The sequence below is a fragment of the Apis laboriosa genome, unplaced genomic scaffold (genome assembly GCF_014066325.1).
Source record: "Apis laboriosa isolate Shangri-la unplaced genomic scaffold, ASM1406632v1 scaffold70_cov154, whole genome shotgun sequence".
Classification (NCBI taxonomy): domain Eukaryota; kingdom Metazoa; phylum Arthropoda; class Insecta; order Hymenoptera; family Apidae; genus Apis; species Apis laboriosa.
In genome coordinates this window covers 336,930-350,013 of record NW_025224195.1, presented here as the reverse complement: position 1 = coordinate 350,013, position 13,084 = coordinate 336,930, and the positions used below count along the sequence as shown (strand labels likewise).

General features: G+C 29.1%; 1 protein-coding gene across 2 annotated transcripts in view; it reads right to left on the bottom strand.

Moving 5' to 3' along the window:
* The window catches only part of LOC122719189 (RNA polymerase II elongation factor Ell), a 119,826-nt gene continuing 106,742 nt past the window's right edge, over positions 1 to 13,084 (bottom strand). Inside the window, exons 3-10 of one of the 2 annotated variants that reach the window (XM_043944812.1) lie at positions 9,552 to 9,676; positions 8,968 to 9,084; positions 5,783 to 6,016; positions 5,105 to 5,175; positions 4,811 to 5,020; positions 3,601 to 4,525; positions 3,102 to 3,279; positions 1 to 2,987 (exon numbers count right to left, since the gene is read on the bottom strand). In XM_043944812.1, coding sequence (XP_043800747.1) covers positions 2,769 to 2,987; positions 3,102 to 3,279; positions 3,601 to 4,525; positions 4,811 to 5,020; positions 5,105 to 5,175; positions 5,783 to 6,016; positions 8,968 to 9,050 — 1,920 coding nt within the window. In that variant the 5' untranslated portion in view covers positions 9,051 to 9,084; positions 9,552 to 9,676 and the 3' untranslated portion in view covers positions 1 to 2,768. The remainder of the gene's footprint in view (positions 2,988 to 3,101; positions 3,280 to 3,600; positions 4,526 to 4,810; positions 5,021 to 5,104; positions 5,176 to 5,782; positions 6,017 to 8,967; positions 9,085 to 9,551; positions 9,677 to 13,084) is intronic. The other variant, XM_043944811.1, reaches the window with a different exon arrangement.

The window sequence follows — 13,084 nt, the reverse complement described above, 5'->3', positions numbered from 1 at the left end:
AGAAAAAAAAAGAAAACTCAAAGCGCAAATAACGATGTACGATAAAATTTCAGTAAAAATATAACAAGGACTTCATTTAAGGCAAGCTTAACTATCCTTTCATTACTAAAAAAGAGTTGTAATAATATTGGATGTTTTAATATTCAATTTTAATTTTCTAATAATTCTCAAAATATGTTTCTATAAACCTAAATGACTATGTAAAGAAGAAACATAAAACTGATATAATATTTAAACGAGACAGATCAAATCAAAGAATTCATTTTTTAAATTAAATTTATATCTATAAGAAAAAAATTATTATAAAATAATTTTTAAATTGAAATTATAATATTTTCGCATTTTAAAACACTACATGGAAGAAGAAAGTTCAAACATGTATCCTATAAGAGTGTAAAACCCTATATACCAATATTTAAATTCTTAAGATCGTCAATATCATACAAATTTCATTCACATAAATGGCGATGTATACGCAATATATTGAATTAATACGTGCCAAATTCTCTTTCTTTATATTATTCTTTCTCGATTCTTTCACTTTCTATCACAAAGCACTCGCAATTATCTGCAAATTCTTACTGAATGTGAAACAAAAACGCGAAATAAAAAACACTCATCTCGTATACAAATATAAAAGGCAACTGCGTATCAATTTGAAAAGAGAAAAAAAAAAAAAAAAAAAAAAAACGAAAAAATTAAAGGCAATGGCATAAAAGGACACATTCAAAATTACTACATTTAAAATTTATCCAATATGCTTATGCATTCGATTTCAAAAATAACATAATAAACAGATAAAAAGATATTTTAAAAACTTTAACATTGTAAACTTTCGTTACACATTCGATGGAAAACATTAGCTTGATTTAACATCGTTTTTCGTTTCTTTCATTTTTCTCTAACAAAAAATTTGCGTTATATCTATCTACCTAACTATTCGAACAATAATGATAGCAGTAGCATCAATAATTATATTAGTATTTATCGTCATAATAATAATATTAATTACACGAAGAAGATATTCATACGCGTAATAAATTGGCGCACACTGTACAACATATTATATACTATATATTTATCGCCGATGACGACTATTAATAATAATTACTATGAAACTTATTTATTTTAATATTTCGATTTTATTGTTTTACTTTTTCTTACTTCACTTATATATATATATATATGTATGTATATTTTTTTGTATTTTTATTTTGCTGCGTATGAAATGTTTGATCATATCGATGATGGCGCTGAGCATTCTTTCTTTCAGTGACTAATAAGATTTTCGAAATCGTATAAAATGGATTTACCCTAACATACGATATACACAACCGGAACCACTACGAGCGATCGCGTGATTTGGAAGGGGCAAGGTCCATTTTGTTTCCATTTTCCATTCTCTAACTTCAATTCTGTTTCTTCTAAAATGAAAAATATGCACTATGCAAACTGCATTAACCGCACAGTGATTCGCTTTGTTATATCACTTTATGGCAGATAAATCTAAAAAGTATTTAATGTATTCTCATTCTTCCTTTTTTTTGTTTATTACGTTTTTTTTCACTTTTAATTTTTTTAAATTTTATTTTAATTGTTGCAAGATTGATTCCCAACTTGTGCCATTTTTGTGTTGATTTAGTAAAGATATAGCAACTATATTTACGATATACAGTGCAGACAGAGTGGTGAAGAAAAAAAAAAAAGAGAACGAAGAAATAACAAAGAATCATTTTAGATTTGTGAAGCATAAATGATCTCTCTCTCTTAGCAGAAAAATTAATAATTCATTTGTTTATAATTCTAACGAGACTCTTTGAACAAACATAAAATAAAAAAAAAAAAAAAGAAAAGAAAAAAAGAAAAAAAAGAAAAAAAAGAACAAAAAGAAATTGGCGAGTAGCAGATCTTATATATGATTCACGGCAGTTTGTGGACAGTCTGTGCTAGTCTTTTTCTTTTTTCCTGCCGGCAGAAAAAAGAAATATAGTCTTTTCCGGACGTGGCACATGATAAGCCCTTACTAACTTTTGGACCCTCTTCTCGCATTCGCATTTGTATTTTTTTTTTTTTTTTGTTTGTTTAATCTAATTCTTAAACTGGACGACACACTTGGACGTGCGCACAGTAAGTAACTAATTATATAGAGTTAATTACTGCTTTTTCAATTCTTCTTTTTTTATTTTTTTATTCTATTATTCTTTTTTTTATCCCTCGTAGGAGATAGAATTAGAGTTCTCGAAGAAATACGTTTCTATGTATTTCAGTTCGAGCGTTTATATCTAGCTCTTCGCGAATGCCCTTTTTCTCATTGTTTTCTCTCTCTCTTCGGATGGACTTTTATTTCATTCCTTTTTTTTTTTCATTTCCTTTTTTCCCCCAAAACGTACCGATTGTCGTTAAAAAGCCCCTTTATCGATGTAGTTACCATTGGTCGAAGTAGCACGCAAGCGCGTCACGACGATCGCTCGCGATCACACAAAAGCGCAAGTCGAAGAGATCATCACAGTCGCGCGCACAAATCAATTATAGAAGAGAAATCTTCGACTTTCGCAATTTTAACAACAGCATGAAGGTTCTTGTTTGTTGCAACCCCGGCTCAGACAGTACTTGACTTTTTTTTTCGACGACAGAACCAGGAACCATATGGACCGTTTAGATCAGCCTTGGAACATGCCGAGAAAATGCAAATTCTGCGACAACGAAGACAGTAACGTACCGACAATTGAGAAAAGGTTGAATATAAGAGGCGGCCTTTTCAGTTTGTGTCAGTAGTGCAAACTATCCATCTCCTTAATTTCGTTGCTACCATTAGCGTTACTGCTGCTTGTCATCCCACCGCCACAGTTTTGCGTATCGTACTCCAATACTAGCCGTTTAATGTGACTTAGCTTCTCGTGCAGATAATGAAATCGACGTTTTATTTCTTTATGTACAGGGTCCCGTTTAGTTTCGTTATAGTCATGCAAAATTTGCCGTCTTACTTCCTATAAAAAAAAATACAATATAAAAATAATTAAAATTTTTAATAGTATAGTATATTATATTAACATTTATAAAAAAAATGACTTATCGTGTATTTATTTATATAAATACAATACCTCGTACTCTTCCCAGTTCCCAGAGGCTTCTTCTTGTTTCAAACGTTCCTGAAGCTGCGTGAACCGTTTAGATACATTTGCTACTTGAGCATGCAACCGTCGATACTCTTCATAATCAGCATTAAATTCTGCTTTGTAACGTCTTCTCTGTTCTGAACTACTTATTGTCGTGTAATACCTATAAGTAATTTGTTAAATATATAATATATATATATATATATATATTTATATAAAATAACATTTATATTTTGTTCAATGATATACAAATTTAGCTTTATTGAGAAAAATATGGAATTCTCATTTCTTTATTTTATCTCCATTATTATATGTATTAATATAAATATTTATTTACAATTAAACTGTATATTATATTATATTAACAATATAATTGTTACAATAATAATATACTAAAATATATTTATTTTTTTAATAATAGGGATAATAATAAGTTTTATTATGAATATCATTGAACCATTTTATTAATTTTTAAAATGTTTACGTGAGGTAGTCCGGATATTCTGATGACTTAGGACTTTCAGGCAATTCAAGAGCACAAGACGATGTACTGACAGTATTATCCTCAGTAGCGGTGTAATTAGAAGCAGATAAGTCATTGTAAGAGCTACCACCTGTCCCGTTGCTTTTCTTTCTTGAGTCACGATCCCTTTCGCTAGCGCGGCTCCTGTCATTCCTGTCGCTTCTGTCTCTCCTATCAGCGAGTATTCCATTCGAACTACCACTAAAACTACTTGCACTACCACCGTCACTCACGACACTTGGCATAAGACGCGTCACATAATCCGTCCCAGAATTCCCGGTATCGGTACCGAGTATCGCCGTCTTGCCGGTATGATGACGATTGCCGCTCAAAGAATTACTATGGGTTACACTATGAGAATTATGGCCAGTGGCCGAATTAGCTGTGTTGTTTCCGGATGAACCGGTGCTTGTAATGATTCCATCCCGATGACCAGTTTGATTGATTTCTTCACTGTCACTGGTTGGTGTCAAGCACGGTTTCCCAGTGCTGTAGCTGCTGCTTCGAAGCACGTCACTATTCGCTGTTCTTTCGGGCCGATAATCGCCACGACGATCACGTTGATGCTGTCTCTGATCCCAACCATCAACCACACCACCGCTGTTACTACTACTGCCACCGTTAGCACTAGTACTACCAGCTCCAGAAACAACACTAACACTGTTATTACTATTACCACTACCAGCCGTCCTTCCGTTCTCTCCCGTGATCGACGATCCAGAATTTTGTTCTGACTTCTTATAATGGGATATCCGTGGTCTCTTCGTCGGTAATCCATCATTTCCCTGATAATATCCTGGTCGCTTATTGTTCAACAAAGATGGAGGTGGTGCTGTAATTGCCGGCGGTGAACCTGGATGAGTGGAATTCGGTGATTGTCCGCTGCCTGTAATGATTATTTGACGATATATATTATTTATCATTTTATTTATTATAGATATAGATCAACATAAGGAAAAACTATTATATATTTATTTGTGTTGAAATAATTTGTTAATTTAATAATATCATTATCATTACTTTTAAATGTTCAAGAATATCAATATAGCTGTCGAGAAATTCCTAATCATTTTTTTCCGATTAATATGAAAAACGGAAAAATCTCAATTTTCTTTTATTGATAAAATTCGATAAAATGGAATTCATAAAAATGAATTATATTACCACTTACCACTTGATCCACCATCACTGGAACCAGGAGGTGTTAGATTTTGAGGTTTTCTCCTTTTTAACATTGCCTTTTCCTGTTCGGTATAATAAGGCCAGTCTTCTTGCACATCATTCCAAACATATCTGTGCAAATGATACGTATTATCCCTCATAAAAGCTACTTGCTTTAAGATTGTCGTCATGATGTTACGCTCTCGTTCTTTTAAACCCTCTAAAAATGAAATATAAATCAAATAATTTTTTTGAAATATCTTATAAATATATTAAAGTTTTTTATATATATATATATCTTTACCTCTATTTATACGATCATATAGTTCAGGTTTTTTATATGGCCTTAAAGCAAGAAGATGAATAAGTCTTTCTCTGCAAACAAAATAAATTTAAATATATTAGCTATCAATTAATTATTTTTATTAATTATTTATAGTATAAATAACCGATAGTTAATAGTAATTAGCTATGAGTTAATTATTTTTATTAATTATTTATATTATTTATTAACTATTTAACAATAACTATTTAACAATAAATTTAATATAACTTTCTCTAACATTATTTTTTCTTAAGTATCAATAAAAACAAAATCTCAGTAATAAACATATTATTTTTCACTAATCATAATTTTATCATTATATTATTTATATAATGATTTTCTTTTTCTAAATTTTTTATCTTTAATAAAAAAAGCGATAAAAAACAAATAATAAAATTTATTTTCCAATGTTTCAAAATTAATTAGCTAAAGAACTATACAATTTATATAATTATAAGTATAGTTATATAAATTATTATAATAATGCAAGTTACTCGATATTTAATATCTTTATATAATATAAACAAATATATATTTTGTAATTAATAACAAAAATGCAAGATATAAAAATATTTTAAGTTGCTTATTCTGCCTAATTAGTATCTAATTTTATCAAAAGTGTGAATGATAAAATATTATACGTTTTTCTGAACTTACTTTAATGGTCTGCGCATAATGTCGGGGATTTTTTTCTCCGGTTGGCTTCGAGCTGCTGCTGGATTAGCCGGTTTGTAAGAGGAAGACGACAGTCTAGCCTGACTTCCAGAAGTTGGAATGCTTGTTGATTCCCTGTGTCTTGAATTTGATGATGACGATGGTATGGGTTTTCCAGTCGATTTTACCTTCACCTTGCGACCAATATCCGGTCCATTTGGCTTGATAACTCTAGTACTGATCGACATAATTGTATGTAAAAGATAATAAAAAAATAATAATAAAAAAAACGCGACGAAATATAAACTCTTGTATTTCATAAAATGGAAAATATGCTGATACGTCTGCACGCAGTGACGAACTAAACGAAAATGGTGTCCTATTTAGAAATGACCAGGAAAAACCCCTACTTCATTTTCTAACTGCGACCCCTAACGTCAGGAAAATATCATAAATACTTGCTAATATTCTAAAAACCGTATACCTGAGTTACTACCTGAGAGATTTTATATGCAGAATGCTTCACATCAAATGCCATAAATTGTTTTCTATAATGGCTTGCTTATTTAGAATATGAGAAATATGAAAAAGATGAGAAAAGTAATATTGTAGCTTAGAAAGCTACATTATTTGAAATTTCTCAAATAATTTATAAAATTATTAATTTGTAAAATTTTCTGAAGAATAATTATTAATTATAAATTTGTTTTTTTTTAATTGCTCTTTTGTCTTTAAAAATTGTCTTTGAATTTGTAATATTTCATTGAATTTACTTTATTTAATTAATAGTTAAGAATGAAAAATATTTGAATTATCTATTAATTTCTACAAATAAAAATTTTTAAAGTTTTCTTATTTATTTATTTCTTATTTAATTATTATGTTTCTATTATAAATTATCTAATATTATAAAATATGTAAATTTGTAATATTATATACTCCGTTATTATTTGCAAAAATTTAAAGCGTAAAAGATTGAAAAGAAATAAATAAAAATAATAGTTTCTTTCAATAAATGAATAAATTACTATTTTTTTTAAAATAATGGACAATATTTCTGATAGTTTTACATTACTTTCCTATAATTTGCATGATTTAACAAGTTGAGAAAATGATTGATAGTACCCTACGACGTGAATGAACTAGTTCTCTTCTATATTAAATATTCATAATAGAAAGTACTATATGTGAAACTATGCAAGCATATCAGTCTACAGTTGTTAGGCAAAAGAGAACAAAAATAATGATCATTACCGTCTACATTTTCTTATTCTGTCATTTTTCAATTTAAAATTACTATATGTCTTCGTTATTGACGATTCTTAAAATATTTTCTTATATAGATTAGACAGCAAAAGAATACATGACACATTTAAGAAAAATTTTATGATAATTTATCATATTAATACACTTTTAAGTATTTTTGTATGGCTTAAAAAAATTAACATTAATTTAAAAAATTAAATTACAAAAATTATCGTATTTAATTCGCGAGTGTATTATAATTTTTTTTTATTAAACTAAATAATATTTTATTCTGCAATTGCATAATTATAAATATGCATAATATAAGAATTTTACGCTGAGAAAACAAATAATATATTTCCTTAAGATCATATACAGAATAGATTTATATAGAATAGATATATCATCTGATCTGCATTTTTGTGTAACATATACTATGAAGACTATATATCATATATATCACATCTTTTGTTACTTGTCACGTGCAATATTATCGATTCAAAATGAAATGAAACAATATCGCTATTGGGACAAAAGCAATAATTAAATGTAGCAATAGTCAATTGTCTTTGATATAAGAATTATAATCGATCGATCTATTACGTTGATAATTTTGTTATTATAAATATTACATCTTAATTTTGTTATTATAAATATTACATATTATAAATATATGTATAGCCGAAATTAGCTTGTACAATAGAAATTTAAAATCTTCAAAACTTCTCGCTCTTTCTCTTTTTTCTAATTTTTTCTTATGCTAAAAAATTTGTTGTACACTAAAAAATTAATCTTGATTTACAATTAAAAATATATATATATATTATTTAATTAAAAAAAAGATATAAAGAATAAATCAATTTTCATTATTTAAAAAAATTAAAATTCAAAATCATATAAGCTTATTCTGTACTTTATCTACTAAAATTATTTCTATTTTATTTCCATCTCTACTTTTCGATAGTTTAACTAAATCTAACATCATTTATAAAAATTCTTGTTGACGGCAATTCTCTTTAGCAAATGTACTTTAATCCACAGAAATTCTAAAAGAAAAGTAATTAATCAATTCTCCTTTTTGACGCAAGCAGCTTTGACCAAAGCCCATTATCGCTTTTGTTATTACACACAATATTACGTAACCAGTACTGCCGTCTTGATGATATTATCACTTGATGACTTATAGATGACGCGACTAGTACAATGTACTTCATAAAATAGTGCCAATGGAATTTCTAACGTTATCGCATTCTTCATTTCTTTCTTATCTATGTTCCTAACTGGAATTTGCTGTTCTTGTTATGTAATGTATTTATATGAATATATTATAATGCATTTTGTCCATAGCGCAAAAGCGATAGACATCAAAGATTCTGGAATAAAGTTGCACTTGTGGGGCATTCTTAACCTTGACCATTATACTATTAAACAAATTAACTAATTTCTATTCATATTCATCCATTGATGAATATGATTTACAATCATGATAATCTTTGTGTTTAACTAATATTTTGTTACAATAAAGATTTATTGAATATTAACAAAATATTTTATTTTATTTTTATATTATTTTTTTACTTGTAAAAATTTGTTAGATTAAATATTCGAATATGTACAATTATATGTATAAATCAATCTTAACTATAAATTAATTTTTGCCTCCAAAATTAATTTTTTGCCTCCACAATTCATGAATGAACATCAGGTAAACAATATTGCAGGTAAACAATTTGACATTTCAAATTGACCAAAAGATCATAAATCTCCATAAATTTATAATGAGTGACGTTGCAAAATGCTTTCAAATATAACAAACCATTTGAAATAGAAAAATTAAATACAAAGAGAAGAGATAAGGAAAGTATTAGAAAACTTCTAAGGAAAGAAAACTTCTAACATGGATGAAGCCGAATCTTTTCGTATCTTTTCAAGGAGTGACTTACCATTTGTTCTTATTATTCTCCTCGGCGACAGCCATGCGATGCCTGGTTGTCTCGTACACATCGTCGTTCGCCTGTATCCGCATTTTACACGGCAATGCGCCAAGACTCTCCAGGCTTCTGCACAGGAAAAATGGAACGCTATAAAGAGACCTATAAATCGCTAGAGCAGGTCGGCGCCATTTTTTCTTTTTTGCCACGTCGATTCTGGCATCTTGAAAATTTAGAGCACGTTTAAGAGACGTAATATGGTAGATTCGAGTATTTGGAATTGATTTTATTCCCTAGAGGATATATTATTTACGATAAAATTCAGAAAACGATGTGAGTTTTTTTTTTTTTGTAATTTAAGGTTATGCAATTCCTTTTTTTCTTCAAAATTAGAAATTTTATTTTCAATATATTTTGTACGATGAATGAAAAATCTTATAAAATGAAAGAAAATAATCCAAATTTTTTTCATTAAGAATTTACTTTAAATTAAATAATAAATAAATAATATTATTGAACTTATTTGTTACGATAAAATTAGAAATGCAATATCAATAAATATACCGAAAGACACGATGTAATAATAAATTATTTACTTAGGGCCTGTTTGTTGGATGCATTCGAAACCACCCTGAGGACCCTCAATGTCTTGATTGCCAGAAAGACTAAACGTAAAGCCTGCTGATCCATGGCTGGATTGCGTAGATGGGAAGGACAATTGCTGGAATCAAAATACGTCGGTTATTCGTGTGCCTTCATCCTGATAATAAGGTCGCATTAAATTACGAAACAGTTTATGATCTAGTACGTACTTGGCGTATATTATACGTGACATGACCAACCATATACATATTCTCATATTCTCTATACCAGTGACAGTTACCTATATCTGCCAGGTATATAAAGCTAAAGGTATATAAAACATATGTATCTCTAGTTGCCTATCTATCTATCTGTTTATCTATCTGTCTGAGACATTAAGTAGGATCCGTAAGTAAGATCTAATGTTCCTCGAGGTAACATTTTATACGCTGGTCCTGTTGTCATTACTCGCATTACGCTCTTTGATATAGTATCGCATGTTATCTTCGCTATTATGGATTTCCTTTTTTGTTTAACAAGAAAAATTCTTCAATATCAAAATCAAAACGAAAATTAAGTATAATTTAAAAATATAATATATCAGATATATCAGATTATAACATATGAATTTTATTAATAACTTTGTTGTAATTTAATACACGATTGATGAATACAAAGCAATTTCGAGAGATTTTCCATTGAAACTAGTTTTCTCATCATCTCGTTAAATGGACGGAACAGTGACATTAAATTATTGACTCTTACGATTCAATTCCGGACATTGTTTGGTTATCTTTTAACGCGTTCTCGTGCGATCATAATTCCGTCGGATAACAAAGGCGCGCTCTGTCCGCGGTTATCTATGCAATATAATTTCAAGCTCATTCAACCTTGCAACGAGCACGCGTGCGGATGCATTTATTCGACGGCGAAATTAATCTCGATAAACGACATGGAACGGCACGAACGTAAACGAAATGGCTGTAGAGTTTGGAGGATTAACGTGTTATGTGTATAATCTTACTTCGTTTACTATTCATCAATTACGATCATCGTTTTCAAAAAAAATTAACAAATCTCTATTTGACGATCTAATCATCGATAGATATCTATAGATCGAGAGATTAGTTACGAAAATGAGCAGAAAGAAAAATTAGTGGCGCGCGAAAATATTTCTCACGCGTGATGAGGAATTTTATTTATTTATTATTTAAAATTGTATACAAATAAAAGAAAATAAAAGAAATAAAAGAAATAATTTTCAAGCGTGTTAATTAAATTTGCTCCGTTTTATGTTGGCACGACATAATCTGATTGATATCGGAAACAAACAACTTTGAGTTTAAAATTATTATTAGTTAAATGACCAAATATAGATATCGATGTAGGTATCTATTTTTCAACCGCAAATATTTTGTGTTTCATAAATGGTGCTTGTAAGTCAGAAAATAACACGTAATATTGGTAATCAATGGTAATTATATTCATAGAATTAACAAGTTTACTTTTGTATATGATTACCAATATCGTAAATCTAATTAGAAGCCGCTGCGTAATGAAAGTGTTAATAGATAGAATAGTACATCAACAAATAGATTGTATTTAACGAATACAATTATAATTCTTATAATGTTCAGTAAATTATTTATATGTTATAAATATATAAAGAAGAACATATATTATTTACTATTTATTATGAAAATAGTAATAAATATTGAAATTTTTTTTTTTAGTAATTATAATATATTATTTTTTTACAATTCTACCAATTCTACTTTCTCACGAATATTAGTTTGTAAAAACTTTTTTTCTTTACTTATTATACAATCCTATAAAGTGAAGATTCCCATAAAAAATTCCATGCATGAATTATTAACTACAACTACTGTCTAGCTAGAAGATTTCCCATGTGTCACGAGGTCATCACGCACGCTCATCAATTAACAATTACGTGTACAGGATTGATTGAATGTTTAATGGTAATGATCCTTGATTTTCGAGACATCATAATGAGTGAAATGAAATATTTTCATTCGCTGATACGTAAAATGATCAAATATTCTGATAAAAAAATATCAATAATGACATATTCCGAAATAATATTTTGTCAATTGCACGATGACGCGTAAGTAACCTGTGTATCGATATAAAAATAAATTTCTTTCGTGCATTTCGTATATACCAAAAAAGCGATGAATTAAGGAAATTACAATATAAAAAATAATTTGATATATGTATATACACATATATGCGAAAATCACTGTAGTAAAATTTCATATAATGAATATAATGTATATCCGATACATCGAACGTGAAAATGATCTTGCATATAAAGATATAAATCCAAAGCAGATATTTCTGGTAATAATAATTTTTTTTATGAGATAGATTACTCTAATCTCTATCTTTATTCCATGTCGTAAGAATTATTCATCGGATGGTAGATAGAAACCAGAAGCTTTATTATTCTAATTTTCGAATCTATTTGAACGAATGAAATTAATTTCTTTTTCATCGAGCATCGAAAGAATTAAATCTAAAAAGAATTTATTTGAAAATAAAAAAAAAAAAATATATAGATGCAAAGAATAATTAAAAAAAATGCTATAAAAGAATTTTAAAAACAATTTAATTTGATAATTGCAGGGATCTTTTAATAAATCGAAGTAAGAAATCCATGCTTTCCATTGAAAATTAATTATTTCTTTTCCAACCTGTATATACACATACATACACAATATTCTGCGCAGCTTTTTTCCCCGATTGAATTTCATCGAAAGTCAGTCGAGCACGATCGACTGTATTTCGCAACGTAGAGGTACAGTTGTACCTCTGCCCCTGCATATCCCCCCCTCCTCCCCTCTACCCACTATTTGATTCCACCCCTGGTTGTGTTCCTTTCTCTTCCTCGATTCCTACGAAATCCTTTCTTTTTTTTTTTTTTCTTTTATTTTTTTTTTTTTTCTCTCGCTTCACGGAACGCCTCTTGACATTTCAGAATCGGTCAGCACACCGATTATTTTTCGGGCTACGCGTCGAGAACCTGGCAATTAAATCAATTGCACGAATCGATAGATCGTCTTGAAGAAAATTAACGATACGGAGCGACCTTCGTGAATGAAATCGTGGAATGAACGATTCTAGATACGAAACTCGAGTGTAAACGAGGTTTATTGACATGGCGCATGCGCAGAATGCGAAAACTTGCCTCGAAAATTAAACCGACCAAGCGGGTGGCAACTCTCTTGCGAAATTTTTGTCGGTGTGAACCAGTTTAAGCGATATTACTCGCTTTCTTGATAACGCAACCATTCAATTTTCCACACTTTTTATTCTTCTTCTTTCACTCCTTTCATTTTCCTCTTTGTTGGTTTTTTGTCAGCTATAAAAAAACCAGTCTTAACGCGATAGCGAATGACGAAATGATCGATACGAGTGTTTACCAAGTGTCAAAAAAATTACGAAAGAATTAATGTATATTTTCAACTATTATACAACGAAAATGTATAATGTATATTGATTTTGGAAGATCTGAGAAATGTTTTTT